General features: G+C 47.0%; 9 protein-coding genes across 9 annotated transcripts; 4 read left to right on the plus strand and 5 right to left on the minus strand.

The window, feature by feature from the left end:
• Positions 1 to 591: 591 nt before the first annotated feature.
• F4822DRAFT_442860 (uncharacterized protein) lies at positions 592 to 1,814 on the minus strand (the record flags this gene model as incomplete). Its single annotated transcript, XM_051463039.1, has 3 exons — positions 592 to 1,393; positions 1,450 to 1,711; positions 1,776 to 1,814. The coding sequence occupies 3 exons, from the start codon at positions 1,812 to 1,814 to the stop codon at positions 708 to 710; spliced, it is 987 nt and encodes a 328-aa protein (XP_051315410.1). The 3' UTR covers positions 592 to 707.
• Positions 1,815 to 3,378: 1,564 nt separating this feature from the next.
• Positions 3,379 to 5,556, minus strand: F4822DRAFT_206897 (tannase and feruloyl esterase). The gene has a single exon (XM_051453816.1). It carries the CDS (start codon positions 5,414 to 5,416, stop codon positions 3,587 to 3,589), a length of 1,830 nt encoding a protein of 609 aa, XP_051315411.1. The 5' UTR covers positions 5,417 to 5,556; the 3' UTR covers positions 3,379 to 3,586.
• A 590-nt stretch (positions 5,557 to 6,146) lies between these two features.
• F4822DRAFT_206945 (FCH-domain-containing protein) lies at positions 6,147 to 9,182 on the minus strand. The gene is made up of 3 exons (XM_051453817.1): positions 9,045 to 9,182; positions 7,195 to 8,956; positions 6,147 to 7,140 (listed from the first exon to the last, which is right to left on the minus strand). Exons 1-3 carry the CDS (start codon positions 9,087 to 9,089, stop codon positions 6,743 to 6,745), a joined length of 2,205 nt encoding a protein of 734 aa, XP_051315412.1. The 5' UTR covers positions 9,090 to 9,182; the 3' UTR covers positions 6,147 to 6,742.
• A 368-nt stretch (positions 9,183 to 9,550) lies between these two features.
• F4822DRAFT_206958 (DEAD-domain-containing protein) lies at positions 9,551 to 12,196 on the plus strand. Its single transcript, XM_051453818.1, has 5 exons — positions 9,551 to 9,753; positions 9,801 to 10,422; positions 10,480 to 10,965; positions 11,030 to 11,267; positions 11,327 to 12,196. Exons 2-5 carry the CDS (start codon positions 10,250 to 10,252, stop codon positions 11,804 to 11,806), a joined length of 1,377 nt encoding a protein of 458 aa, XP_051315413.1. The 5' UTR covers positions 9,551 to 9,753; positions 9,801 to 10,249; the 3' UTR covers positions 11,807 to 12,196.
• A 1,293-nt stretch (positions 12,197 to 13,489) lies between these two features.
• Positions 13,490 to 14,255, plus strand: F4822DRAFT_206979 (uncharacterized protein). Its single transcript, XM_051453819.1, has one exon. The coding sequence runs from the start codon at positions 13,681 to 13,683 to the stop codon at positions 14,119 to 14,121; it is 441 nt and encodes a 146-aa protein (XP_051315414.1). The 5' UTR covers positions 13,490 to 13,680; the 3' UTR covers positions 14,122 to 14,255.
• F4822DRAFT_206984 (uncharacterized protein) lies at positions 14,256 to 17,354 on the plus strand. The gene is made up of 2 exons (XM_051453820.1): positions 14,256 to 14,683; positions 14,742 to 17,354. Exons 1-2 carry the CDS (start codon positions 14,389 to 14,391, stop codon positions 16,922 to 16,924), a joined length of 2,478 nt encoding a protein of 825 aa, XP_051315415.1. The 5' UTR covers positions 14,256 to 14,388; the 3' UTR covers positions 16,925 to 17,354.
• A 1,572-nt stretch (positions 17,355 to 18,926) lies between these two features.
• Positions 18,927 to 21,162, minus strand: F4822DRAFT_206991 (PLP-dependent transferase). The gene is made up of 3 exons (XM_051453821.1): positions 21,095 to 21,162; positions 19,749 to 21,029; positions 18,927 to 19,690 (listed from the first exon to the last, which is right to left on the minus strand). Exons 2-3 carry the CDS (start codon positions 20,736 to 20,738, stop codon positions 19,157 to 19,159), a joined length of 1,524 nt encoding a protein of 507 aa, XP_051315416.1. The 5' UTR covers positions 20,739 to 21,029; positions 21,095 to 21,162; the 3' UTR covers positions 18,927 to 19,156.
• Positions 21,163 to 21,581: 419 nt separating this feature from the next.
• F4822DRAFT_427985 (RmlC-like cupin domain-containing protein) lies at positions 21,582 to 22,393 on the minus strand (the record flags this gene model as incomplete). Its single annotated transcript, XM_051460832.1, has 3 exons — positions 21,582 to 22,094; positions 22,159 to 22,224; positions 22,262 to 22,393. The coding sequence occupies 3 exons, from the start codon at positions 22,391 to 22,393 to the stop codon at positions 21,582 to 21,584; spliced, it is 711 nt and encodes a 236-aa protein (XP_051315417.1).
• A 1,310-nt stretch (positions 22,394 to 23,703) lies between these two features.
• Positions 23,704 to 25,922, plus strand: F4822DRAFT_427986 (ArfGap-domain-containing protein; the record flags this gene model as incomplete). The annotated part of the gene is made up of 4 exons (XM_051460833.1): positions 23,704 to 23,818; positions 23,898 to 23,914; positions 24,029 to 24,139; positions 24,198 to 25,922. 4 exons carry the CDS (start codon positions 23,704 to 23,706, stop codon positions 25,920 to 25,922), a joined length of 1,968 nt encoding a protein of 655 aa, XP_051315418.1.
• Positions 25,923 to 26,005: the final 83 nt, after the last annotated feature.

Genomic DNA, 26,005 nt, shown 5'->3' on the forward strand with positions numbered 1-26,005 from the left:
AGGAAAAGAGGGAAGTGATCCATCAAGTTACTATGCTATTCCCTCCATTTACCCCTGAGTCCAAAGAGCCTTAAATGAGCATTGTGAGACAACACTAACAAATATGTCTATATTCAACGAAGTAAAGTATGTATCAAAATTCTTTTGCGTGTATTAGGTCTTATTAATCCCTATACATTTCTCCTCTGACCTCCTTTTCGCCTAATACACCGGGATCTTGTGTAGCCAAAGGGCACTATAGCGCATACCTACCCACCTAGGTTAGGTACCTAGGTAGCCATAAAATCAGTGAGATTTATAGCGCTTACCCCCTATAAACGCAGCATATTACAGTGAGTGCCTTTAAAGAGCTATAATTATAGGGCTTAGATCACTACGATCCCCGTATTTATAGCGCTTTACAGAACCCCCCTGGTTCGGAAAGGCAATTAATACAGCCACCTGGAATCAACTTAAGCAGAGCGACGCTCTCGTTAAACTCGACAAGTAACAAGGTAGACACTACGCATCACAATAAATATGTAGTTAAAAAGATACTGCATTTAAGCTTCAAGAATTTATTAGGACCCGCCTACTGACATCTCGTCCTTAGGTAGTTATTATTAAATGAGTGATATTGAATCTTTATCACTCAACCTGCGCTCTTGAACAACTCAACATTCATGTGCAGTCTAGTACGTACACACAGAACCTTCATCAACTAGCGGTCATTTGCTGCCTCTCCCAGGATTAATCCATTGTACGATTCGCTCTTGAGCTGAAACGCCGTTGCTTCCCTGTGATTCGGAGTATCGAAGAAATGAATCGAGAATATCTGGTATAGGGTGATGATATGGGCAGACTGGGGGAGTCTTTCCTCCGAAATGTGTCTCCCACATAATGTGCCACTTCTTGCTGGAGGAGCTTTTGCCACCAGGAGCTTTGATGTCAGTCTTGTGGGCTTTTTTTATGTGTTGTATCAGAGTGCCGATACTGCTAAACGATGCCCGGAAACACTTTAAATGCTGAGACGGGTCGCTTTTGAATGCTAGGCAAGCCATGCGCTTATCCTCGCTAGAGTCGTCGGTCTTTGTACAAAACAAGCAGCGCCATTCGTTTTCATCGGCGCGTCCGCCCTCGTTTTCCTCTCGGGAGGATGTGCCTAGGTTGGGGGGCTGTACGCTTTTGTGGCTTATGAAGCTGGTAGATGAAGGGTATAATTGATGCGGCATTATATCTTGGCCTATGTATCGCGCGAGGTCCCCTGGTGTTTGATGGGAGATATATTGATGGTATTGGTGGGTAGTCAAAAGGGCGGGCTGTTGGGGACCGTTAAAATACGTTGGATCGAGCTCGTTCGTGTATTGAGCAACAACGCCCCCAATACTACCCGCTCCCCTAAGAACGTCATGGGCTGTTTCATCGCACAAGTTAGTAGTGCATAACGATATGATTTTTTGGAACCCTCACGAGTTTGATTCGGCCCTGAAGGAGTTCGGTAGGTTGGCGTTGTTCCATTTAGGTTTAAGTGAACGGGGTGCCCCTTAGAAGTTGATGCTTCTTTAACAGAAGAGGAACACTGGTCCTGGTTACTTCCGTGAGAGGTCGTACCCCCATTTCGAAATTCAGACTCTCGAGCATCGACGTATACTCCAGTAAAGCAAGAGTCACAAAATCCATGAAGGCATCTCAAACACTTTGTGGAAGATTGTTGCTGATTGTTACATTGGCACTGCATATACAACTATTAGCAATCTGTTCGAAAGAATTGTCGGTTTGATAGTTTAGGTACTGACACAAGACCATTGAGATCCAGATTGCGGAGTGTAAGCCATTACAACATCCAAATACATGAGTGACTATATTAATTGTAGTTGTTTAACTAGATGTCTCAATATGTCCGCACCCGAGGCAACAATGAAGTCTTTGATAATCTCCAGCGACATGTTTTGACACTTACCTTATAGGAAACAAGTCCGTGACTTTATACTTCACTTACTATTTCCCATCATGAGTTTCACGACTAGAGTGTAGAGTCATTCCCAGTCATTCCCAGTCATACCCCCTAATGATCATAAAACTTATATTGGGAATTCATGTTGCAGAACGCGCCCCATATACGGGCTGAATACACCGCCCGAACCATGTGTACATAAAAGTGTGCAATTGAATAAGTACATGTTCTTAGTTTCTTAGTAAGATTATCATATAGATTGAGTATGGGAGGTACATTGTTAAGTGGTGTCGAACGGCTCCGGACTTATCGTTCTCCCTAAGCCACCTTCCACTAAGCTACCGGCCACTTGCGGTTAAAATGCACATGGTCCCGTGTTTAATCCAATAACAAGACTATGTGGCAAGGGCTAAATACATATTGGTGGTATTGTAAAACACAAAAGATTGGTAGTACTTCTCAAGAGAAGAGATGACTTCATGTCCTGAGAAGTACGCCGTGTACTGGTAGTCACGTGACTACCGGTACCGAGACACGTATTTAGTAGCTTTTAAACCATCACGCTGAAATACTACGGGACTTGAATTTCTTAAGTCGAACTCGTGGATTACCTTCTGCAGCGATAATTCAAATATTTTCTTACTGTCTTTTGCAATGAATATTACCCGTATTATGGCTGCTCAGCCACCATCAAGAGCTACCCTAAAAGAGGGCTATAATCTGTAGCGAGATGCTATCTATTTCGCCATGATCCTCTTTGCTTAATACCCATGCCCATTAATTCGGCCAATATAAATAGGGCGCCACTGAGCATTACTTGTATTTCTCGGGTTCGGAGTAATCGTCCCTTTTCCCCTTTACTTCAACCTGTCGAGGCTTTCCTCTCACATTTTATACTGCCCCCTCCCTTTCCTCCCCTCTTACCCAGCCGTCGACCTAGTCTTCCCTTTAGTCTCCTCTTTAGTCAGCTTTTCTTTACGTGAAGCCGTAGCTTTGTAAGGGTTTTGGCGTTGAGATGGAGGGTAACACATTCGGGGACGAATGACGGAAGACAAGAAACAAGAAATATGGGGTTTGGTGGTTTGTAGAAGCACATGGCATGATCAATTCCAAAGTCTGAGTCGACACAGTTTAATCAACCCTTCAATATATACCTAGTTAGCAAGTCATTGCCACAATCATACCTTCAGAATTGACTTGCTGTTCTCAACTTTTTTCTTTCGCATTCTTTCTTATCGGATATCTCGGTGATGCAACTAGGACCGGAAGATCATATAAAATACCCATGTCCTATTTAACTATATTAATGATACCTTTCTTGTCGGGTAGTAACGGTAATTAATCGATTCTGTAAAGATATCATCGGACGCGCGTCGAGGTGTGGCTAGTAGACCAGAGCTCCTAGATCCCTCGAGTACTTAGGTAAAAAGAGCGAAGCGATATGTGCAGCTAATATGTAAGAATAATATACCATGCTATTACTATAATTACTCTTAGATCTGGGCTTAATGGGGAAGAAGCAATATATATATTTATATTGAACAAAAGCATATAACCACGCGATTCCGTGAATACCGAGTCTCAGTAATCCTTATATATTTCCCTCCGTCTAGATTGAACCTCCTAAGCCCGTCCTCTGACACCCTTTTTCGCCTAATACACCGGGACCTTAAAGGCCGGGAACTCATATGTCCAACTCTCAACGGACTTCTGATCCTCGACACACTCAAAATCCGAACTGTTCCCCTTCCATAGCGGGCGCGTAGGCCACTGGCAAAGCAACTGCGTCTCGCCGGCATTTACACCCGTCGACGACGACACCGTAGCGTTCAATCGTTGCGGCGTAATCCCGTTCTCCACCCAGTCTATCATAACCTCTATATTATTCTGTGGGTACGGCCCGGGTTGGAGGCTATTCGTGCCGCAGTGCCCGGCGCCCGGGACCAGGTAGAATTGATACCACTCGCTCAACGCCTCGCGCGCCGCGTCGTCAGTTAGATTGCCGTACATAACCGACCTAACAGACTGCCAATAATGTACAGACGACGCTGCCGGAATACTAGAATCGGATTCGCCATGGTAATGCAACAACTTTCCACCAGATGATTGGAAAGGCGTGAGATCGGGAACCGTGGTCTGGAGACTATCGTAATATCGTACGTACCCAGTGTTAATCCAATCGACTAAAGTGTCGTACGTGATACCATCTAGATCGGAGGCAGATAAATTGTCCAAATCCAGAAGCTGGATAAACTTCGTCACGTACTCCCCGCCCGTCGACGGGATACTAAGCTCCCACACGCCACTGTCCGTGTTATACGTCGTACTCGCGTCGCCGAGCTCTGACGCGATCTGCCAAGATAAATATGCGCGTTGACCGGCGGAATTATGCGGGCCGTTATAAATCGCCTGGGCGACTGCTACGCCTTCCTTCGTAACCGTTCCGTTTTGCGCGGGCTGGTAACTGGTGGAACTGCCCGGAGCTTGGCGTCTGTTGTGCTTGTTCTTGGCGGTGCTAATAGATCGCTTGTTGAACCCGAAGCCGAGGGATGTGCTATTTTTCGCGGCGCAGTAGTACGATTGACCAACGATCGAATTTAGGTCGAAATTTAGCTGGCATAAATCTGTGCGAGATACGACGCCGTCGGTTCTTCCGTCGAGGGGGTCGCATGCGGCGATAGTGGCGTTGACGATCTTGGCGAGTTCACATGGCGGTGGGAGGTAATCGAGGATCGTCTCGACGGCTGACGAGAATACGTGGAGAACTTGTTGGTGCGCGAAGCGGAAAGCAGGGGCGCCAGTAATGGCGCCATCGTATTCTTCGCCGAAACGCTGGACTTGGCTCATACCCTCTCTGCCGCCGTCGGAGCACCCTTCAAAGTAGGTGTAGACCTTGGTGTCGCTGGATAAACTGTAGAAGGCTTGTGTTAGGGGTTTGCCAACTTTAGTCATCTCGCCGAGGGCTTGATACCCGAACATGTATGTCGCGTCCCAGTTGATAGATCCATTTCCATATAAGACGACCTCGTCGTAACTGTTGCTGAAGGCATCGTATCCGGCGTCGGTAGCACCCCCAGTGGCGCCATACGGGAGACCCCCTGTCGCGTCGCTTGAAAGTGAGAAACCACCTCCGCCGCCAACGTAGAAACGGTTCTTGAAGGTAGAAGGTTCGGGGAACGCGTATTTAAGGACTACCTTGTCGCCTTTACCCGTGTGCGTGTACGCGACCGTTACATTACAGTAGTTGTAAGTAGCGTTGCTGCCCGTCGATGAACCACTACCCATACCACCACCGGTAGTCGCGTTGTACACAGCGCTGGCCGTTACGGTCGATGGAATCAAATTGATTCCGAGCAGAGTGCCATTTGCAGGTAGCGCGGCTTGAACATTAGCGACAGTACAGACATCAGTGAGAGACGCAGATGCGGCTTCTGAAGAACTCGCTAGAGCAGCGATAGCCGCTGCGCGATAAGATCGACGCATTTTCTAAATTAAACGAAAGAATAGAGTGAGCGATAATAAGGAGAAAGCGAATGTTATCCCTGAGGGTAGACTCCTCACGAACTAGATAGGCAAAAGACCTGGATTTGAACAAGAAGGCCGTGAGTTACCTACCATAAAGCCTATGATGCTTCGGGTCTTGGCCCCGATGTATATATCTTCACGAGGGGTACAGCCTCAACCCCCTAAGGGGATGAAAGTCCATCACCATCCTAACCGGTAGCCCTCCGAGCTTACGAGTGTGCTCCGGGCGAAGTCGCATCAGTGACATACACGGTGGATCTTGGATCCCAGACCGGCGATGGTCCGGTAGTCTTGAACGGGGTAGACGTGGAAATGTTTATCCAGACCAGTGACGGCATATTCCGCGTATGAAAAGCCGTCTTGACGTACACAGCTCAGCCCTGTGATATAGACTTGTCTATACATGGTCAAGCTTAATTTCCTCGTCACTTCAGACGGTCAAAGCCTTAGGTAAGGTAGTATTATTAGTCACGCATTCCTTCCCATGGGAAGCTGAATATACGACCATCCACAAACGTATTTATCTTAAGGCAAGATTTATTACTTATTATCCCTGTAGGTATGATCCGGACGCGAGAGAGCGGAGCTTGTATGCCGGTTTTTAGTGTGCATTTTCGCGTGGCAGCTAGGGTGTTGCCGCGTCAGTCGAGTCCTGAGATATTCCAATGGAGACTGGGGTGGTGACGCGTCATCTCGAATAAATGAGGCCCCTACAAAAATCGGACGAGACGTAGAATGAGGATATACATGCGCATTACATGTATCAAGACCTAAGAGGCAAGGCGATTAGTACTTAAAACTTGCTCACCTTGGAATGAATTCACATTATAGGTAGTAATCAGATTGATTAGATCGTATTCACTTGTGCATTCGGTCCGGGGAAATGATTGATCGTGAAAATGCGACTGTCGATCTTCGGGATATGCCCGACCAGACTTTCCAACAATTCATATTTTCTTTAGAACTCGAAAACAAATTATATGATGCTTTAAACATTTAATCTCGAGAAATTGGCGTAGGCAACGAACAACCAATCATGGCCGCACGAAGTTTTCATCTCGAATGTGAAGTCTTAGGCGCCGATGTATCGTGTTATCTTGTAGCCCGATATTTTATCAATACCGCTTCTTAATATATAGGTAGGTACACATCTTGCTCTCTATCCAATGCTCTTCCATACCATACCGTTGGAAATCGTTTGGCATTTTATTTTTGCTATTTCCTAATTGGAAACATTGGTAGCCGTTCGATATATAAGAACGACGCGCATCGCCCAACGTAGTCTTATGCTACTTGTACGTAACTTGCTGGTACACTCTTGGTCGCACCGCCTTTTTCGACTTCGGCCCAACCATCGCCCGGATCTTCTTTAATCAGCACGAATCGCTCACCCTCCGCCATGCTATGTTCGGTATCGCTCTGTGCTGTGTAATCATAAAGCGCAACAACGTATTTCAATTTCTTGGCACCACGACGCGGTGCTACGGCCGGGCCTTTCTTTTTGACAGGCAGTCCGACTGTGTTCACTGACGAGCCCGAATTCGAATAGGTAGACGCAGGACGATTGCCAAATGAAGAGCCAGTGTCCTGGGGTACAATTGGCTCAGGATAAATTTCGAGGTAAGATGCAGGTACTGTCCCTTCTTTGTAGCCAGCACGAACTTTCACCCATCCGGAACCATCTATAACGATATATAAGCAACAAACTTAACTATTTACGAGAGTATAGAACTTACCATCAGGTTCGACAATGGTAACTTCCCGTCCATCTGGGACGGAAATCTCGCCATCACCATTTGCCTCGAATGCGTAGAGCATTTTGCCCTTTTGTTCAGTAGCAGGCTTGGTTGGGATAGTGCTACCTGGCAACTCGCTGATGTAGGCAGAAGGTGGCGGAGCAACAAGGCGACTTTTTGGTTTCACTGCAGGTCGAGGAGCAGAAGGTTCGGCGGGTAGCTCCTCAGCTGGAGTTCGTGGGCTTGCTACTGAACCACTTATTGATCGATTTGCGCTAGCTGCGTACCCAGAACTTAGGGAATTCATCGTATTGGATCGACTTAGGGCGGGTAGTTCTGCGACATGGTCTGGCGTGCCAGTGGGAGGTTTCAGTAAAGCACCCGCCGCTGTTTGTCGCTCTGCCTTATACTTCTTGCGCTCCTCTTTTGATAACTCGCCAGGACATTCAGCGGGAACCTTCATCTCACATTTGCTATGACATGTGTAACCACAATCCCTGCAATCGAAACCCTTTGCAGATAAACCCCATATTCGTTCACCGCATAGGTCACAATTAGTTGGTATTTTGAACGTTTGCGACTTAAAATTATGGTTTTTGGCCCCGAGGGTAACATCTCCGACTGCTGATGTAATGGTCGAAGTCTCAACTTCGGCGGTCAGACGTCGGCGGTCGACTTGGTGTAAATCTTCTTGCATAGAGAAAATTTGAGTGACGACTTGTACCTCGTCCTTATTCTCTTTTCCTTCACGTATCCTTTGTTTAATACGCTTAACACCCTCGACTTCCCTCCTCTTTTTATCGACTTCTCGTCGAAGATCTCCTAGTTGACTTTTAGATTTGTTTAGGACATTGCGTAAAAACACCCTCGCTATTTCGTCCGTTATCATAAGATCGTCATCGTGCCATACAGGGCTGGGTTCGAACATTTTGTCGGTCGGTTCCTGCCACGAACCCATATTATGCCGGATATACATCATGGAGTCTAAATGAGGTTGATTCCTAGTGATCTCCTGGGCCAAGTGATCAACCAGACTATTACTCTGCTGTAGCAACGTTGTTTCCAAACTAGCTGCCGTGGACCATAATGCATTTAATTTCATAGTTCGAAATTCCGCAAGGTCTTGGAGACTATCTAGCACTTCGGGAACGTATTCGTGATAGTACTTCTCCTTCTGCTTATTTGTCACGTTGATAGCTATCAAGTATGTGTTCTTGACATTGTTCATATCCTGGAGCTGCTGCTGGTATTGGCTTTGAGCTTTTGCCTTGTCGAAAGCAGACTCAGTCTTCTTCCGCTTACTCTCCACCTCTTGGCACGCAGCATCGTATTTAGTCTTGGTTTTCCGCAAATCGGCATACGAGGAGTCCCTCTCAGCTTCCAATTTCGCGGCGTATTCGACATGGCGTTTCCGCAACTCATCAAATCTGCCAGAATAGTATTTTAATGGGTCTGCCACCTTTTGTATGAGGTCGTTCGCATATTTCTCGTGCTCGCTGGCTATCGATTCGAGGGTAGTAAGGTGGGTCGTCCATATAGTAAGAGATGCGTTCTCGAGGGATCCTGGAGTCATAGCAGGCGTGTCGCCAACACTCAAACTAGCCGACTTTTTAGTTTTCTTCTCAAAATACTTCTTAGCTAGAGCGTTCAGCTTTGCGCTATGCTCCTTTTCGATGACGCTCCGCTCCCGGTAGAAACTTTGGATATCGTCAAGCCACGCGATACCGTTGGCCACCCAAACATTTGCCGGTTTGAAGCCATCCTACCATCACAAAGAAAACTGTTGGTTAGCAATACGATTCCGGGAAGCAATGAGAACGAGTAGGCTGTAGTGAATAGCTAATACACACCTTTAACTCGGCACCAAACGTAGGTGCAACATCCACCTCAGCCATCACGAAGGACTGGCCACGATTTTAAACATCCAGGCACAAAAGGAGTAGCCTTGCGAAAATTGTTGGGTATGTGGGATGAAGTCGTGGTTGCACAATTATCGTCAACTAAGGCCATATCATGAATAGATTGTTATCCCTTGTGTGTGCATAGCGGTAATGTAGAGCGTAGAGTGGTTGTGGGCTGAAAATGATGCAAAGTTACAAGTTCAGGTACAGGTTCGGGTGCAGGTTCAGGTTCAGAGAGATGAAATGCGAGACGCAGGGAACATCGGCACAGCCCCACTTACTGGCCAGTCGCTGCTGCTGCCCGGCTGATCGGTACTCCCTTTTATCAGTACACGAAGTTAGTACCCCGCCTCATGACGATAGGTCCATCTAACACGTGTAGCGTGTACTTATACTTTTATATATACCTATGTAAGGTACTAGTTAGGTTAAGTACCTTATAATATCGAAGCTCAATTCCAATAAGCTGGTCAACCTTCAATGGAACAATTATCAATGCTAAAGCATCACAATCTGACCGTTGATCACAATACACAATACGTTAATCTATACAATATGTACATGTGCAAACGCGTCTTAGGTACATGCTAGGATGGAACGTAATGGTCAGGGGCTTAGTCTAAATCTCCGCTATAATTCAAATTTCTAGTGTACACTTGTGAGTCCGAAATTACAGCCGGCAATATCGTCGCTGACGCTGAAGAGGCAACTGCGACACTGCCCCTCCTTATGATTACCCCACTAAGGATGCCAGCCCCACCAAATATTTGTAGCTTGGTCAAAAAAGCTTCATCCAATTCAATCCAGTCTATCCAAGACATCAACAACTGATGAGATTATGTGTCGCCAATAGTCTCATAGAAAGCCTTCTTACAACGAGCACTTAGGCAGAACGCCTATCACGCGACAATAACACCTTAGACATTGTCTATTTAAATTTTATTGTTGCACTTTCTTTAACGGACAGACCCAACTTCCCTTTGGCCACCTTGAGTGAACATCAATTCCATCGATTGACCGATTATTGCGATACCCGATCCTATTCACCACCTAATATCAACGTAGTCGCCGCGATCGTACCATCCATTTACGTCTTCTTCTTGTAGCAAAGTACGAATTAATACCTCGTCGCATTCCGATCGCATATATCCATCATGGCCGACCTTGCTAGTCGCATTAGCCAACCTGGCGAACCCCAAGCCGGTGGCCAGCCCGAGGAGTCTAGGCTCCAAGATAACAGCTACGATGTTGAGGTACAACTCAGCGACCTTCAGCAAGATACGGATAACCCCCTAGGTTCTGCGCATACGTTCGAAGAGCTCGGATTGTAAGTGCCGGAAATCAGCATATATCGTATTATACAGAGTTAATTCCTTTTTGATAGGCCTAGTGAAGTTCTCCGAGCTCTAACCGCGTTACGCTTCTCCAAACCATCCAAGGTCCAAGAGAAAGCACTCCCCTTGATGCTTTCCAACCCTCCGCGAAACATGATAGCTCAGTCTCAGTCCGGAACTGGAAAGACGGCCGCTTTCGTCACCACGGTTCTATCTCGTGTCAACCAGTCGAAGCCAAACCAACCCCAAGCTCTACTACTTGCCCCAAGTCGCGAGCTGGCCCGGCAAATAGAGATGGTCGTGGTCCAGATCGGACAGTTCATGCCCAACCTGGCAGTGGCTGCCGCTATTCCCGGCGCTATTCCCCGCGAGGGACGTGTTGATAAGAGTATCGTTGTTGGTACTCCCGGAACCGTCATGGATCTGATCCGAAGACGCCAGTTTGATGTATCCCAGTTGAAAGTTCTCGTTATTGACGAAGCCGACAACATGTTGGATCAACAAGGCTTAGGTGATCAGTGCACCAGAGTCAAGAAGTATGTTCTCCATCACTCGCTCTCCTATCATTTCGTCGCGATACTAACCTAAAGTTCCGTCTAGCATGCTCCCTAAAAGCATTCAGATCCTTCTATTCTCCGCAACCTTCCCCGACAAGGTCATGAGATACGCAACACAGTTTGCGCCTAGCGCCAACCAGATTAAACTGAAGACTCAGGAGCTCACGGTCAAGGGGATTTCCCAAATGTACATGGATTGTCCTTCCGAGGTAGACAAATATGATATCCTTTGCAAGCTCTACGGTCTGATGAATATCGGTTCATCAATCATCTTCGTTAAGGTAAGGCCCCTCAACCAATAAAATCAACCAGATAATGTGCCGCGCGCTAACTATGTTAGACTCGAGAGAGCGCTACCCAAATCCAACAGAGGATGACAAAGGATGGGCACAAGGTTTCTGTCCTACACGGTGCTTACGAAGGAAGTGAGAGAGATGCGCTACTGGAAGAATTCCGAAGCGGTCGATCCAAGGTCCTAATTACCACCAACGTTCTCGCTCGTGGAATTGACGTGTCTACGGTGTCCATGGTTATTAACTACGATATTCCGATGAAAGGAATGGGAGACAGCATACACGACACGGAGACCTACCTCCACCGTATCGGAAGAACTGGCCGTTTTGGCCGTGTCGGTGTCAGTATCACTTTTGTCTCCGACAAGAAGAGCTTCGAAGCACTCAATGCCATCGCGCAAGATCTTGAAATTGACTTGGTAGCGTTGAGACCTGATGATTGGGACGAGACCGAATTGCTAGTCCAGAAAGTTATCAAATCTAGCCGAGCGCAGGCGGATTACGTCCCAGGTCAAGCATCTTCGTGAGTTGATGGATTAGACAGAGCCTACTCAGGTACTTCAAGGATACCATATGGGCCAGATTCCGCCTATTGAGCGACGTATGCAAGTTCTAACAATTTGATGACTGGGGCATAACACGGGCTATTTATGCTGGTACTCAGCTAAGCTATTGACTCGGTTGGCGATTTCAACTATTTTCCCCCCAAGACATTCCAGCAAAAAAATAATTCTACATGAGAGGATTGATGTAGTTAATGAGAGATGATTAGATACCTACCGACAGAAAAAAAGTCATCCGATGTTTTTACTATATGTGCGCCAGGAGGATTCTTTTACATGAATCCTGCTTAATTTATTGTATGCACCTTGATGAGGTGTGGTAGCATGTTCGAAACAGCTTTTCTACGAAGACATTAGAATCAATGGGGTAGAAATAGTTGCGCCTCCAAGAGGTTTCCCAGGCCTTTGATTAAAACGAGTATCGCTCTCCAAACGCGCAAGCGGATACGAAAACGGCCAGGTGTTTGTACAACACCAGGCGCAGACAACGTTGATGGTGTAGATATCGAAAGGCTATTTTCTAACCACGGCCGATCGGTTCTTTTAGATTTATAGCAAATGTGTCTTTGGTAAGATTTCTATATTTGAGGAAGCCTACCTACCCAAAGTATTCTGCCCCTTTATGAGGGATTATTAAGAGCCCGAAAAGTAGATATCTTGTTATGGTATACCCGACGTCGGTAATTCGCGTTCAAGGCGATAGTAGTAGATCTGAAACCCATTGGCATCGTCGCTAGAAATATTTTAGTGGCACATTAAGAAGCTTTTGGTGAGTTGAGGTTGGACAACAGCGGCACAAAACCACCATCGGCACGATCTGCTCTCTTCGGGTACATGTATCGAGAGCATGCGTAGTTTACATAACAATTTTATGTACCAACCAATTTGTATATAGCCCATCCACGTAGGAAGCAGGTACATATGCATGTAACGTCAGGATACATAAAATATTGAAAAGGTACATAAATATATGTGCATCAATCGAGAGGCGGAGGCGCGGAGTTTTTTGCACATTCTCATCGCCGGGTCAAGTACCTCTTCTATATATAAATACGGGATAGGTACCTACAACACAGTAAGCATATATAAAGTACCTAGGTATATCAAGAAGGAGAAAGCGAGACGCCAGAAAAAGCAAATATGTCACTTCCCGTTGCATCCAGCCAGTGGTAGTTGCATGAGGGGTTCTAAGCGCCCACGAATAATGTTAAAAGGTACCGCGCGCCTACCGTACACATACCCCCCTTACCCCTTACCCCCTGCCGCCCTACTTCATGTTCCTAGATCCCTACCTGGCACCCCTGTCTGCAAAGCTCAGCCCACAACAACCCACCACCCGCCCTCCACTAGACGCTTTCATCCTGCAGATAAGATCTATATTCACCGACGAGTTCCTGACTTTTACAAACCCCTGTCCTGCCAATATTCCCCTTCAGCCTCTTGTAGGCTTGTCTAGACGTTCTGAGCCGTACATCGACGAGACTCCCCGAATAGGGAAAAGATATCCAACCCAATAAGGATTACTATTAACGATGATCCTTTCTTGTCCAAGCGAATCCTTGCTGTTGCTCCTCCATCCTCACTCATATTTGGGCTGTTACCCTACGTACCCAATAATCAATCATACCTCATACGTTCGTGGTATATGGTACGGTACTGGGTCAATCGTACCTCGCATGGCATGCTCTAAGGCTTAACATCTGCAAACTGCAACTGCAAACAAGCAAGCAACTCAGCATCCATGCATTGCCGTGGCCAACTAGAGGGACCATGGCTATGCCCAGGTGTATGGCTCAACCGCTGTTTGTCTGCTTAGGTAGCTAAGTAGCTACACTGAGATGAGTACCATGGCACCTCTCGGGATGCTAGCCGTCAGTGTTACCCATCCAACGGCTCGAGCTCTCATCCATGCCTATTCTTTTCCATCGGCGTCCAATCTCTTTTGCTTATGGCGTGGCTTAATCGCCGGTAACGTCATGGACATGGATGATACCTTTCGAACCCGTCCATCCGCCTTATACATCACATACATCACATACATGGTGAGACCCAAAACTGGTCTTATTCATCTAGACCCATCCTCGCCCCTTTCTCTTTGGTTTACTATTTCCTCTTCGGTAACAAACCCTTTCTTGATTTTCATTTACTCCTTAATTCTTGAATTTTCATTGTGTCATTTCCTACCTTGTCGTTTGGTTACGTATTGTTCCTTGGGTCTAGGTATCTTCCATTTACTCTATTCTTCGTGGACTATGCAAACCCATGTGGTGGAATGCTAGCTACTTCTTCTTAAGACCTTTCCTATTTCATATACTTGGCAGGCCGTTTGACATCATATAGCCCGGGTCGAGGCCACCAAACACGCCCACACGAAACATAATTACACATTAATTTCCTTCGGTACCAACGGGGAGGCCTCTAGGTGACGTGGTCGTTCTTCGATGATCAAAGAATGAGTTACGCCTACCCCTTAAAACTAAAGCTGAACGGGGTCAGCTATCAGAAGATTGTACATCATCAAGCTCTTAAAGATATTGTCGAGTAGGATGGCTTTCGAGTCTCTGGTTCGTTACACGTTGATATGGATGACGATATTAGCGGGCTTCGCTGTCGGTATCGAACTCGGTGAAAACATTCAAGCTTTCGTCCCGATTTGTGCTCAACCCTGTCTAGAGTCTTTCATCTCAGGCAACTATCCATCAACATCATGCACATCGAACCCGACGTTACAATGTCTATGCCCAGAAAAATCAAATTCAGGATATACACTTGGGGAAGGGGCTCTACAATGTATTAGTGCTGAGACACAACAAGGAGTTTGTGATAGAAATATCACTGGGGGTAAGTTTGGAAATCTTCTTAGGCCTCAGGGATCTTAATGGGATTAACTTGATACTAGGATCCGTGCAACATGACGCTTACCTTATGTGCTCTGGCATATCTAATGCTTTACCAAATACGCACGCTACCCTAACGGCTACCATTGTCAATTCACCAACCGGTGGACCAGGATCGATCATCTTGACGTCGATAGCAATGACAACTCCGACTGGGACACTGTCTTTGGCCCCGACAGTATCTAGCACAGAAGCGGCGGCAACTACAACGGACGTGACATCTGGTTCCTCGCCTGAACAATCCTCAGCAGCCTCTCTTAATAATGCACAAATAGCTGGTATTGTCGTGGGTGTTGTTGGTACGGTTTTTATATCATTGATCGCTATCTTCATTGTTAGGCGAATACGTAAACGGAATTATCCAGAGCTTGAAGAGGGATTGCTTTCAATAGATGAGGATAGGAGGAAGCCTGGCGCGTCTGGATACAGGAGATCCGGTCCCATGATCATATCGGCGCCGATGTCCAGTGATGCGGCCAGATATCCAGAGCCTCAGTCGTACCGCACACCATCACCACATTTCGCTCCTCCATTAGACCCATATACTCCTAATCATGGCCCTCCATCGGGTGCCTATCTTTCGCCGGGAGCCAGTCAAGAAGCCGTTGGGCTTGCCATCTCACATTCTCTAAATGGAAGTCCTTCAAGATCTCCGGAGAACGCAATTCGCCCACCACCTTCACGACCCCTTCCAGCCAAGCCAGCACTGAGCGTGAAAATTCCCCCGGCCCGACCACCCCCACCCGAGACAGTGCCACAAATGCAATCGCGCGTATCGGCTTCACAGACAGCAAATACCGACAGAACTAGTATGATGACCAATATGACAGCGTTTGCCGACTTAGACGCCGAAGCCCAGGAAGGAGGACCGATATGGCAGCCCCCGCCAAATGAACCACTGTCAACTTCGCCCCCTTATGTCGGAAACAGATGGGGGAATTGGATGTTTAAGAACAACAATCGACAGTCTCAATTGGCGCAGGTTGCAGAGGTTCAAGAGGTTACAGGGGCCGCCGAACTTGACACATATACTCCGCTAACGAAGTCACCGGCAGAAAGAGAGGAAGAGGCGAAGATAGCCGCCGATCTTGCGGCTGCTTCTGTGCTTTCTAGGAAGAGACAAAAAGCGAAGATGGCTAAAGCACGTGGTGACAAACCGGTCGATCGTTCATCAAGCGTGTATTCGCAAGCAAGTGCTGTTAGGCGCAATTTGCGAAGTTTGGCTCCCAGGAGAAATAGTTCTCGATCCCGGAAGAGTAATGGAGCTCAGATCTCCCGATCTAATACAGCTGCATCACAAGACTCCGTCACGACGATAAATACATGTTCCTCAAGTCCACTTCCAGACGATGTTCTCTTTGAACTTGACAACGGCCGTTTATCGGAACTTTCGACTGTTAGAGAAACGTCACCAAGTCCTAGAGGCCCTCAAGTTAGATATCCGAAAATTCCAGGACGCCTCGACCGATCTATGATGCAAATGGATCCACCCAAACGGCCGGAATTTATACCTCGCGGAAAACCCAGCCCAATTTTAAGGGATCCTCCTCTACCTATAGATGAGACTAATTCGCCCTATCCGCAACCCCTAAATCCTAAGCGCCTAAGGGATCCCCGAATACAAAACTTGGCAGGGGACCCAGATATTGGAACTGACTTAGCAAGTCTTCCTCGACTTGATGAGGATAGGCCAATGATGGATGGTCCCTCATCCAGATTTTCACCCCGGATGGCGAACACTCAGGATCGAACCGGGCCGTACAATTATCCCGGAAGACTTCTAACGCCACCGATACAAACTACAGGATCTGGATTTTCGCCTGAACCTCCAAACGTCGAAAGATTCCCGACACCGCCTTCTATCTCATCGCAATCGGGCATGGGAGACATACAATCCCACGTAGCACGCTCGGTATCACCTTTAGGTCCAGGAACAATGAGCTCCGGTACTTCAAACTCTAGCACTTTGTTGGCGAAACGAGTTGGAAAGGGAAAAGCGACTACACTTACGCTTACCGGTAGTAACAAGAAGAAGGTTCAATGGACAAAACAGAATGACGAGGCTGATCCGGATAACACTAGTCCTTCTCCCCCGCCAAGAGGCCCGCCTCCACCTACACCAACTTGGCAACCGAAATTGACACCGACGAGGTTTGGCGATGAATTATATCTAAATGTTCAGTAAATTTAGCGATTTTTATCTACGCAAGAGGAAAATTTGCCACTTGCAATCGTTTTGGGTTTTTGTTTTGTCCCCCCCAAGTGTGTTACCATTCTGGACGTCATTCGTTACGCATCGTCAACGCTTTCACATCGAAATATATCCCGCAGGCAACACCGGCCTCACATCACTATCTCTTTTCTATGAATTATAATATCACAATGATCAATTAGATGTACTACATATTGGGTATACGGAAACATACGCATGCATTACGAAATCTGGCGTTCGGGAATTTAGTCTATGTGTAGAGTCTGGGGTCGGCAATCTACTTTGGAATCTGGATAGGGGGTTAAATCACAACATTAGAGGGAATAGAGATAAGATACCCAAGTAAAGTTAACATGTCTAAAAGAGAATATATCATAATATTATTTTACCAGTTTCTTTTACATTAGATCTGATCTTAATGCTTCTATGATGAGAATCCATACAATTGTACATCTAGGTTGTAAGTTGAATCCCCGAATAATATCACCAATAGTCGCATCATCACGTTCCTACCACTTCCAACATTTCCTTCCTAGACACCAGACCTACAATATTACGCTTAGTACCTAGGTATGTTATTGTTTTCTCAGCATTCTCAACGAGGCTGAGCCAAGTAACCGCGGTATAATTCAAAATACACATTATATAATCCAGGTATACGTAAGACAAGTATGTAAATATTGAAGATGCCCTCGGCATGAATTCCGCTCACAGCCCTCCTGCAAGGTGCTGCAACTGCATAGATGTATCCCGGTCTCTCAAGGTTTAACCATGCATCCGGAACGTGGGCGGGGGACTTCCAGGGCTATAATAGGTAACATAGTATAGTGGGGTAATTAGCATCGGGACGGGCACTAGCGCTCTGTGGGTCTCACAGCCCCGCCTAGAGCCCGTTTTAGTTACGTTACCCGCTATAGAAATTTTTACTTTTTGTTGCTGCAGTGCGACTCTAACCTGCGCAAAAAGATAAAAAAATTGAGATTCCGGGTTGGCACTGCCACCACCACCACCATTTATTACTACTACTGCTACTGTTACTGCATTTTACTGTGCTACGCCGCGTACTACACACCGAAATCCCGCACGGATAGCAATAATAATATCGACGTCGACGAAGATAGCGGGGAACGGTTTCCAAAAATACATCGTCTTTGCGATTCGGCTCGAGGCTTGCCGTGAGTACATAGAGCCGAAAGATTGACGGACGGAGAAGTTTTCGGAGTTGGGGTTTATTTGGTTTGTTAGAGGCACGCCACTTGCTTCGAAGCGCCAGCCGCGAATCGCGATAGAATAGAACGGAAGAGGCGTCGTCCGCGATCAGATTAGATCAGACCGGTCTATTGTACCCAGTCGAGCTGTACCGGTTTCTTTCCGCCATCCGGTATTCTACCCACCAACCAACCAACCAACCAACCAACCGACACCTCTCTACCTTTACCACCAACCCATATCCCGAAAATGGCACAAGGCGCCGTAAAACCCAAAAAGCCAACAGCTACCTCCACAGGTCGCAAAGCTAAGCCTCAACCTCCGAAAAAAGGAGCGCGCGTAGCGAAGGCTAAGAAATCATCTGCCGCGGATAAGATACAGAAGAAATTTGCGGCGGGCTTGGTTTCGAAGACGGAGAAGTTGTTGGGGGAGAGAGCGGGACATTTGGAACTTATTGGGAAGGGGAGGGTGAAGGGGGCGGATAAAGATAAGGAGGGGGATAAGGGAAAGAAGGGTGGGAGTCGGAAGTTTGGTTGAAGGGTTATTATGTTGAGGAGTCATGATGATAGTCGCCCGGTCGTAAGTCGAATTTTACTGTCAAATGACGGCTCCGACGCCATGCGAGCACCCAGCTCTCTACGCTTGAAGATGAAACGGATCGCCCCACCGAGGGTAGAAAGAGTTGATTCATATACTCAGTTTTCATCATTAGTAAATGAAGCTATTCACAGGGAACAACAATCCCACTGAGATGAGAACATTCATATGGGTGGGGAAATACCGCCATCCATAACGAGGAACGAAATACTTCGGACCTTTTCTTATTTAAGGCTACCCGGGTCTAACACACCTCGTAACGTTTGGACGGGTCTGGATATTCTATCCACCTATTAGTTGAAACCAAGAGATACATATTAAACACTGCAAGCAAAGAAATTCAATCTACTCTGGAGTGTCTTCTTAACCATAACGTCGTGATCATAATCTTCCCTCTATCTACCTGCTTTCCTTCCATTCCTTCGCAATATTCGTCAACCTTTCCTTTACAAACGCCAAGTCCTCTTGGACATTCACCCTCCAGCTTGCTACCGCAATCCGGCACGCGGGCTCTCCCTTCCATTTCGTCCCGCTCACATACCACTCTCCCGAGTCCTGGATCTTCTGCACGAGCACTGCGTTCAGCCCCGGGTCGCGTGCTCGGAACAACACGACAATGTGGGTATGCGGCACAGACGCGGTCTCGGGGAGGAGTTCATAGTCTTCTTTTAAGTTAGAGAGGAGGGCATCGGCTACGCCTTGTGCGAGTTGCGTCATGCGCGCGAGCATGGTGGCTAGGCCTTCCCGGCCTTCGCTTAGGAGGACAGCGTATACGGGTAGTGCACGGAAACGACGGGAGTTTTCGAGGCCTATGTTGAGAGGGCTAGGGATAGTGGAGGTGGAAGATGAGGAGAGGTATACTGCGTTTGGGTTTTGGAAGACGGCGGGTGGGATGCTGGAGTGACGGGTGAAGAATATGCCGGTGTCGTAGGGCTGGTAAATTTGTCAGTACCTATTTAGTGAAAGATAAATAAGGGAAAGGAAAACATACAACATTCAGTAGTTTATGCCCATCCACGGTAATACTATCCGCAAGCTCAAGCCCGGCGGCTGACTCCCTAAGCTGTGCGAACTCTTCCGTCTCTGGCAAAGATCTTGCGAAAATACCGAATGCACCATCAACATGAATCCAAGCACCATATCGATCTGCCAATTCTCTCAATCTCTCCATATCCTCTAAACCCCTCGTGGCAAATCGTCCTGTATTAACCTCCCCGGCACTGACAACCACAATACTCGCAACGCCCTCACGTTGAAGCTCCTCCTCCACGGCATCAAGATCCAACCTCCAAGGCTCTAGTGGGCTAACCGGGAGATCCTTCACGCTGGCGCGCCCAAGTCCGACAACTGAAGCCGCTTTATACAGGGAACTATGTCCCATACTAGTCAAAACCTGAATCTCCTTGACACCAGCCTCAGCACATGCTCTAATTAGCCCAAGCTCACCAACACTCCCTCCATCCTCTTCCTTCCCCGGTATCTCCCTCAACCTCGCTGTAATAACACCTTCCCTCCCACAAGCCAAACCCAACACATTACTCGCCGTCGCACCGGTAGTAAACGTACGACCAGCCCACTCTTCCGCCTTCCCTAGTTTCAGAAATTCGATTAACATACGCAAAGCCACATCTTCAACCTCGGTGCTTATAGATTGTCCCGGGAGATGTACTTGCGCGCTGTTATCAAACGCCGAGACCAAATTATCGGCGGCTTCGGCGATGGGAAGGGTAGATCCGGTTACGAAGCCGTAGTACCGACCGCTGAGGTTGTGGCCTGCGAGAGCTGGGGCGATGTCGCGGGTTAGGTGGGTGAGTGTGGATGTTGGGCCTTGACCTTGGGTTGGGAGGATGGAGGGGAAAGATGTGCGGGCTGCGGAGAGAAGGGAGGGGTGAGGGAGGGTGGGTACGGAGGTTCCGGGGGGTACGGAGGCGGAGGCGCGGATCCGGGTGTAGGATGTGCTGAGGAAGGTTTCTGTGTCCATTTTGGGGACCTCTTGGTTGTGTATGTGGAATTGAGTGGAAGGGAATTGGTTATATCTAGACGGAGGCTAGGAGGTCGGCAAAAATAGTTACGCCTTTATGACTCTATTCATGCACTAGAATTGCGTAAATTATTTCGGTAATATCGTGACATTCAATTCGCATGACTCTTAAGACAAAAGTACTCCGAAAATTTTATATGCTTCCTTCTTTAGAATTAGGTCATCGTACAGATTTTCTATCGATCGCAAAGTCTTCCCTATAGTTGTTTGAATTGAGACGCTAAAGAGTATCTTGTATTTTTATTAGTAATATGGAGGTTTGAAGTTACACATAAGAAGGATTAATTGTTACTTACAGTTGGAATTGAGCGGTGACACTATCTATAAGTCAGAATTATTGCGGGGTAATTATAATATGTATAAGTGTTAGAAGTCTCAATTCGAAGTGTCTTCCATAGGGCACCTAGATATTAGTGTTACATCTCGTGCGACCGATGTATGACAGCTGAAACCTCACAGTATATCCTCACCGATTCCATGGTTCATTAATTACCGACCTATGTCTTCTATCTTAGACAAAAGGTTACGGCTGGGATTATTTAACTTGATTGTCTTACCTTGCATTTATGCTCGTCGTATGTCGGTTCTCGCCGAGGATACACAGGGTAGTACGTCATCACAGAAATAGGGCTGCGGTCCTCCGGTCCACGATATCAATCGTAATGTTTACTCGTTGTGCTACCGTTAGTTTGTTAAATCTTACTAAGGATGAATTTGACCGAATGTGATCCTCAGGTAGTCGGGAAGTAACCTCCCCTTTTCATTTTTCTAATTCCTAAAACCCTATGCCTTCCTTACTAGCCAGGCCAATTCCTCTGCCTTTTCCTTGCCTACCAAGGCCGGTAGCCCACCTGCAGGAAGAAAGTCATGATCGCAATACTCAAATCCGGGGACCACCGTCTCGGAAATCAGCAATCCACCGCTCGTCTTCTCGGTACCAGCAGCATCATCCGGAAGAAGGAAACTGGCCTTGAACTTCCCTCCCTCAACGATCCACTGCAGCTTCTCGCCCTTAGCTACATTTGAGCCAACGACGAACGTCTCGATCCTTTTCCCGCCACCAGGGAGATCAGGCTCATCGGCATGAATTAGAACATACACGCCACGCCCTCGATGTAACGTGTGTACGGTTCTACCCCGGTTCCGGTGGAAGTTTCCCTGAGGCGAGATGGGAGTCAGGTAGTAGAATATACTTGTCGAGGCGTTGCGATAGGCCGAGTTAAAGCCGGGTCTTTGCGGCATGAGAGCCGAGGCTGGATCTTCAGGGAATGGTGAGGGAATTAAGAGAGGGTCACGCTGTTGGTTATGTTAGTGATGACTGAGATTTAAGGGTGAGTTTTAAGCTGGAATTGACGCTGACAAATAGCACGAGATTGAAAGTGAAGGAGGCATGAATCGGAATATCGCCAACACTCCCAACTCTTGCCTAATAGTGTTAGATATAACTATTTTAAAACACTTACATCAGTTTCAACGAAATAGCCACCTTCGATATGAGGTATCAATGAAAGAGCTTTGATAACGGCGTCAGTATCCGGAGATTCGGAAGCACCCGAAGAGGGCGTGAATGATGGCTTTAGCTCTATGCTCGACATGGCTGCTTCTAACTCGATAATTGTTAGAGACTGGGGACGGACTATAGTGGAATTTGGCGGAGTTTCCTATAATATTATAGCAAAATTAAGAATATGTGTGGACTAAGTTAGGTATATTATAGAAATCATCTTTCTGGAAACCAGTACACCGCAAGAACAACATAGGTATACGCGGCATCTTCATTGATAAGCATAATTCTTAGATAGACTGGGGTCTTTGCGGAGCTACTAGATCTGTTTTAGAAGTATGAAATGTTAAAATGGTTGTATGTAAGAAAGCGGCGTCGAGAATGGAATCGTGGTAGAGTGCTAGCTGCTAGACATGGATGATGTAGTTGGTAAGGATGGATTGGGATGGTCTCATCTGCAACTAATCAGCTTTCCCGTCCCGTCTCGCCTAGCTTATCGATACGACAACCTTGAGAAGCGCGTAATAAACCTGAGAGGGCGACCAATGGACTGGGACTGCTAGCCTTATTTAGGTGCTAGTTTTGAATAGACTGAGGTCCGTGAAGTGTTAAAATAAGCCACGCTAGTCTAAGCTAGTCTTTAAAACGGTTCGCTAAGTGCTTAACGGTTGAAGCTCGGATCATATTTGGTGCATTTTTAGCATTTTTAGGACACAAACGGGGCATATATGGAGCATATTTAGGTACGTACCGCCGTATTAAGCACCATTTGAACGTCTTCTGGGCTGGGCTCGAGCCCGTCTCCTTTCTTTTAGTGGGGCATCATAGTGGTTTTTTAGTGGTTTTTCTCGGTTTTCTCTAAAGAAGTTCGCTGCGATCCAGACCTTGCCTTAAGGACCTTAAGGATTTAAGGACCCCCCGTCGATCCTTTCTTCATACTCAGTACTCCATCTGGGAGTCAAAAAATGACATTAGGACGAGCGCTCTTTTCTCCAATTTCCTTTCGTCGTTTTTTTTCTCTTTTCTCTTTTCTAATTCTATTGCGAGTTTAGGTGGTTAAGCTCATTTATTTTTTTCATTTGTGAGCAAGAAGATAATCAAACTCCCTTACCTCCGATATCTCACATCTCAAGAATAGAAGAAGAAATCGAATCGTAATGTCCAGCTGATGAAGCCCTAATCCGATTCGAGGAGCGACACCCCTGACCTATATCCTACAGCGACACATACCCTCCTTCGGCTTACGCTCTGTTCTTCCCAGCCTCCAGGTCATTTGTTTAGTTGGTTGTCAGACCTTCAACCTTTTTTTCAGCCGCGCGCCCGTTGTAACCGAATCTTTTTTTTTTTCTCGACCGAAGCTCTCGTGAGCATCTACCATCAATCCGAACTACGAGCGCAAACATGTCCGGTCTTATGAGTAAACGCCAACAGGCGCGCAACGAAAAAGTATTGCAGGATCTTGTACATAGCGTGCCTGGTAATAATTTCTGCGCGGATTGTCAGGCGAGAAATCCATGTACGTGTTTATTGTGGCAGCCCTTTTGTTTTTGTTTCTCAAGCCTTAGAAATCATGAAGCTGACGTAGCATTCTCTAGCTTGGGCATCATGGAACGTATGTGTACAAGTCCAATCACCGATGACTCTTATTATTAGGATTCACCAATCGGCGCGAACCATCCGCCCTTCGGAACGAAACAAATCGAACTATACGCTAATATGATTGTAGTTGGGCATATTCCTTTGCATGCGATGCGCTGCCATCCATCGAAAATTGGGCACACATATTTCTAAGGTCAAGTCGCTTAGCATGGACAGCTGGACCAATGAACAAGTCGAGGTAAGAATAGACATGAAAGCTCGACAGGAACCAACTTCTTTTGACTAACAATGACTAGGCTATGAAACGGGTAGGAAATGTTGCGTCGAACAAGATCTACAATTCTCAGAACAAAAAACCACCCGTCCCTATCGACGCTGACGAAGCCGATTCCGCCATGGAACGATTCATACGAGCAAAATACATCCAGGCGGCAATCAATGGAACGAAAAAACATAATACAGGAAGCTCAGACGAGGGCACTCCACCGCCGTTACCACCCAAGACCGGCAGTCGTTTCTTTTCGTTTCGGTCCAAGAAAGATACACGCTCACGCGATGGAGCACATAGTTCCCACGACCCTCAACGTAGCTTCGACCAACCACGCAACAAAGCTTCCAAGGTGTTTGGAGCCAGCGTGCATCAAGATACCCCGGAGGATACAGCCCAAAAGTTGACACAGCTTAGAGATATGGGGTTCACAGATGACAAACGGAATGCTATGATTTTGAAGGGTGTGAACGGTAACCTTGAAAAGACGATCGAAGCATTGGTACGGTTAGGAGAAGGAGGAGGATCACTACCTCTACCATCGCGTGATGGTTCCCTACCTACGTCCAGATCGTTGACCCCGCAACCCTTGACACCTCAACCGACGTCACCGCGGCCTACAATCGGATTGTCCAAATCTAGTCCACCGCCTGTGCCAAGTCCTGCTAGTCCGTCAAACAACCCCTGGGATATACAGCCGGCTCAACCTCAGTCGACACAATCAACCGGAACTCTACAGAATAGGAATCCTTTCTATGCATCGAATCCATTCGGGATACCAAATCAACAAACCGGATTCGACTTAAACCAGAGTTTACAGAATCTTGCTATATCTCCGTCTCAGCAGCCACTTTTCCCACACCACACGGGAGGCGCTCCACCGTCTCAGTCAATGTCTCAGTCATTCTACCCGCATTCTATGACTCCACCAATCCCCCAAACTCAGAGTTTTGCGTCACTGTCTTTTAATAGTAGTCAGACATATCCTCAGCCGAGTCCTCAACCACAACAAAACTACAATCCATTCTTACAAGCTCCTACAGCCCCACAGCCGACGCTTTCATTGAACACTTCTCCTTTCCAAAGTCAGGGATCTTTTGCTTCTAATCCTTTCACTAAATCGCCAACGCGACTTACATCACCGACTTTGAACCAGATACCCGAACAGACGCAACAAAATTACTACAATTCACCCTCGTCTCCCTATGCGAGCAATCCGTTCTTTACCATGAACCAACCTGTACAAAATCATAACCAGGCGTTTCAACCGCAACTTCAACCTCAAACTCAACCCCAACCACAGCAAATTCAGCAAGCGTGGTATGAGCCTCAGCCTCTCATACAAGTGGCAACTCAGCCAACATATCAACAACCTCAACGGCCTGATACTGCTTCCATTATGGCTCTGTATAATTATCCCCAACTAGCTCCAACCAAACCGCAAGGTCAGGCTCAGGGCGCGCCTAGTACAGAGGCGAGTCAAGCGATCCCTCCACCTGCACAGCAACAGATGCCTCTGCAACAAGCGCCATCTCCTTCAGCTGCAAATAGAAACCCATTTATACATAGCTCGCCCACTCCTAGTGCGGCTATGACCGCGGCCCCAGCTCCATTTGCGGCGCCGACTAATCCCAATCCTACCCCATCGAGTGCTAGAAGCCGGGAGAGTATGACACTCGGCATGGAGATGGCGTGGAATAACGGTCGACACAGCCCTGATGCTTTCGCCAGCCTCAGCGCCAGAAGCGGCTAATGCAATAGGCTGCGTATATATGTATATATAATAATAATAATCAAGGTGTACCATAATAACGATCTTTTACGGAAGAGTTTAGC

Source organism: Hypoxylon trugodes, assembly GCF_022578975.1.
Source record: "Hypoxylon trugodes strain CBS 135444 unplaced genomic scaffold F4822scaffold_4, whole genome shotgun sequence".
In the NCBI taxonomy this organism is placed as follows: domain Eukaryota; kingdom Fungi; phylum Ascomycota; class Sordariomycetes; order Xylariales; family Hypoxylaceae; genus Hypoxylon; species Hypoxylon trugodes.

Coding starts and splice junctions, on each gene's coding strand:
- F4822DRAFT_206991 (XM_051453821.1), bottom strand. CDS start 20,738: ATGGACACAGAAACCTTCCTCAGCACATCCTACACCCGGATCCGCGCC. Junction 19,691..19,748: donor GGCATAAACTACTGAATGTT/GTATGTTTTCCT, acceptor CAAATTTACCAG/CCCTACGACACCGGCATATT.
- F4822DRAFT_206897 (XM_051453816.1), bottom strand. CDS start 5,416: ATGCGTCGATCTTATCGCGCAGCGGCTATCGCTGCTCTAGCGAGTTCT.
- F4822DRAFT_206984 (XM_051453820.1), top strand. CDS start 14,389: ATGGCTTTCGAGTCTCTGGTTCGTTACACGTTGATATGGATGACGATA. Junction 14,684..14,741: donor TGATAGAAATATCACTGGGG/GTAAGTTTGGAA, acceptor ACTTGATACTAG/GATCCGTGCAACATGACGCT.
- F4822DRAFT_206958 (XM_051453818.1), top strand. CDS start 10,250: ATGGCCGACCTTGCTAGTCGCATTAGCCAACCTGGCGAACCCCAAGCC. Junction 10,423..10,479: donor ACGTTCGAAGAGCTCGGATT/GTAAGTGCCGGA, acceptor CCTTTTTGATAG/GCCTAGTGAAGTTCTCCGAG. Junction 11,268..11,326: donor CATCAATCATCTTCGTTAAG/GTAAGGCCCCTC, acceptor TAACTATGTTAG/ACTCGAGAGAGCGCTACCCA.
- F4822DRAFT_206945 (XM_051453817.1), bottom strand. CDS start 9,089: ATGGCTGAGGTGGATGTTGCACCTACGTTTGGTGCCGAGTTAAAG. Junction 8,957..9,044: donor CGTTTGGTGCCGAGTTAAAG/GTGTGTATTAGC, acceptor TTGTGATGGTAG/GATGGCTTCAAACCGGCAAA. Junction 7,141..7,194: donor TACCATTGTCGAACCTGATG/GTAAGTTCTATA, acceptor ATATCGTTATAG/ATGGTTCCGGATGGGTGAAA.
- F4822DRAFT_206979 (XM_051453819.1), top strand. CDS start 13,681: ATGAGTACCATGGCACCTCTCGGGATGCTAGCCGTCAGTGTTACCCAT.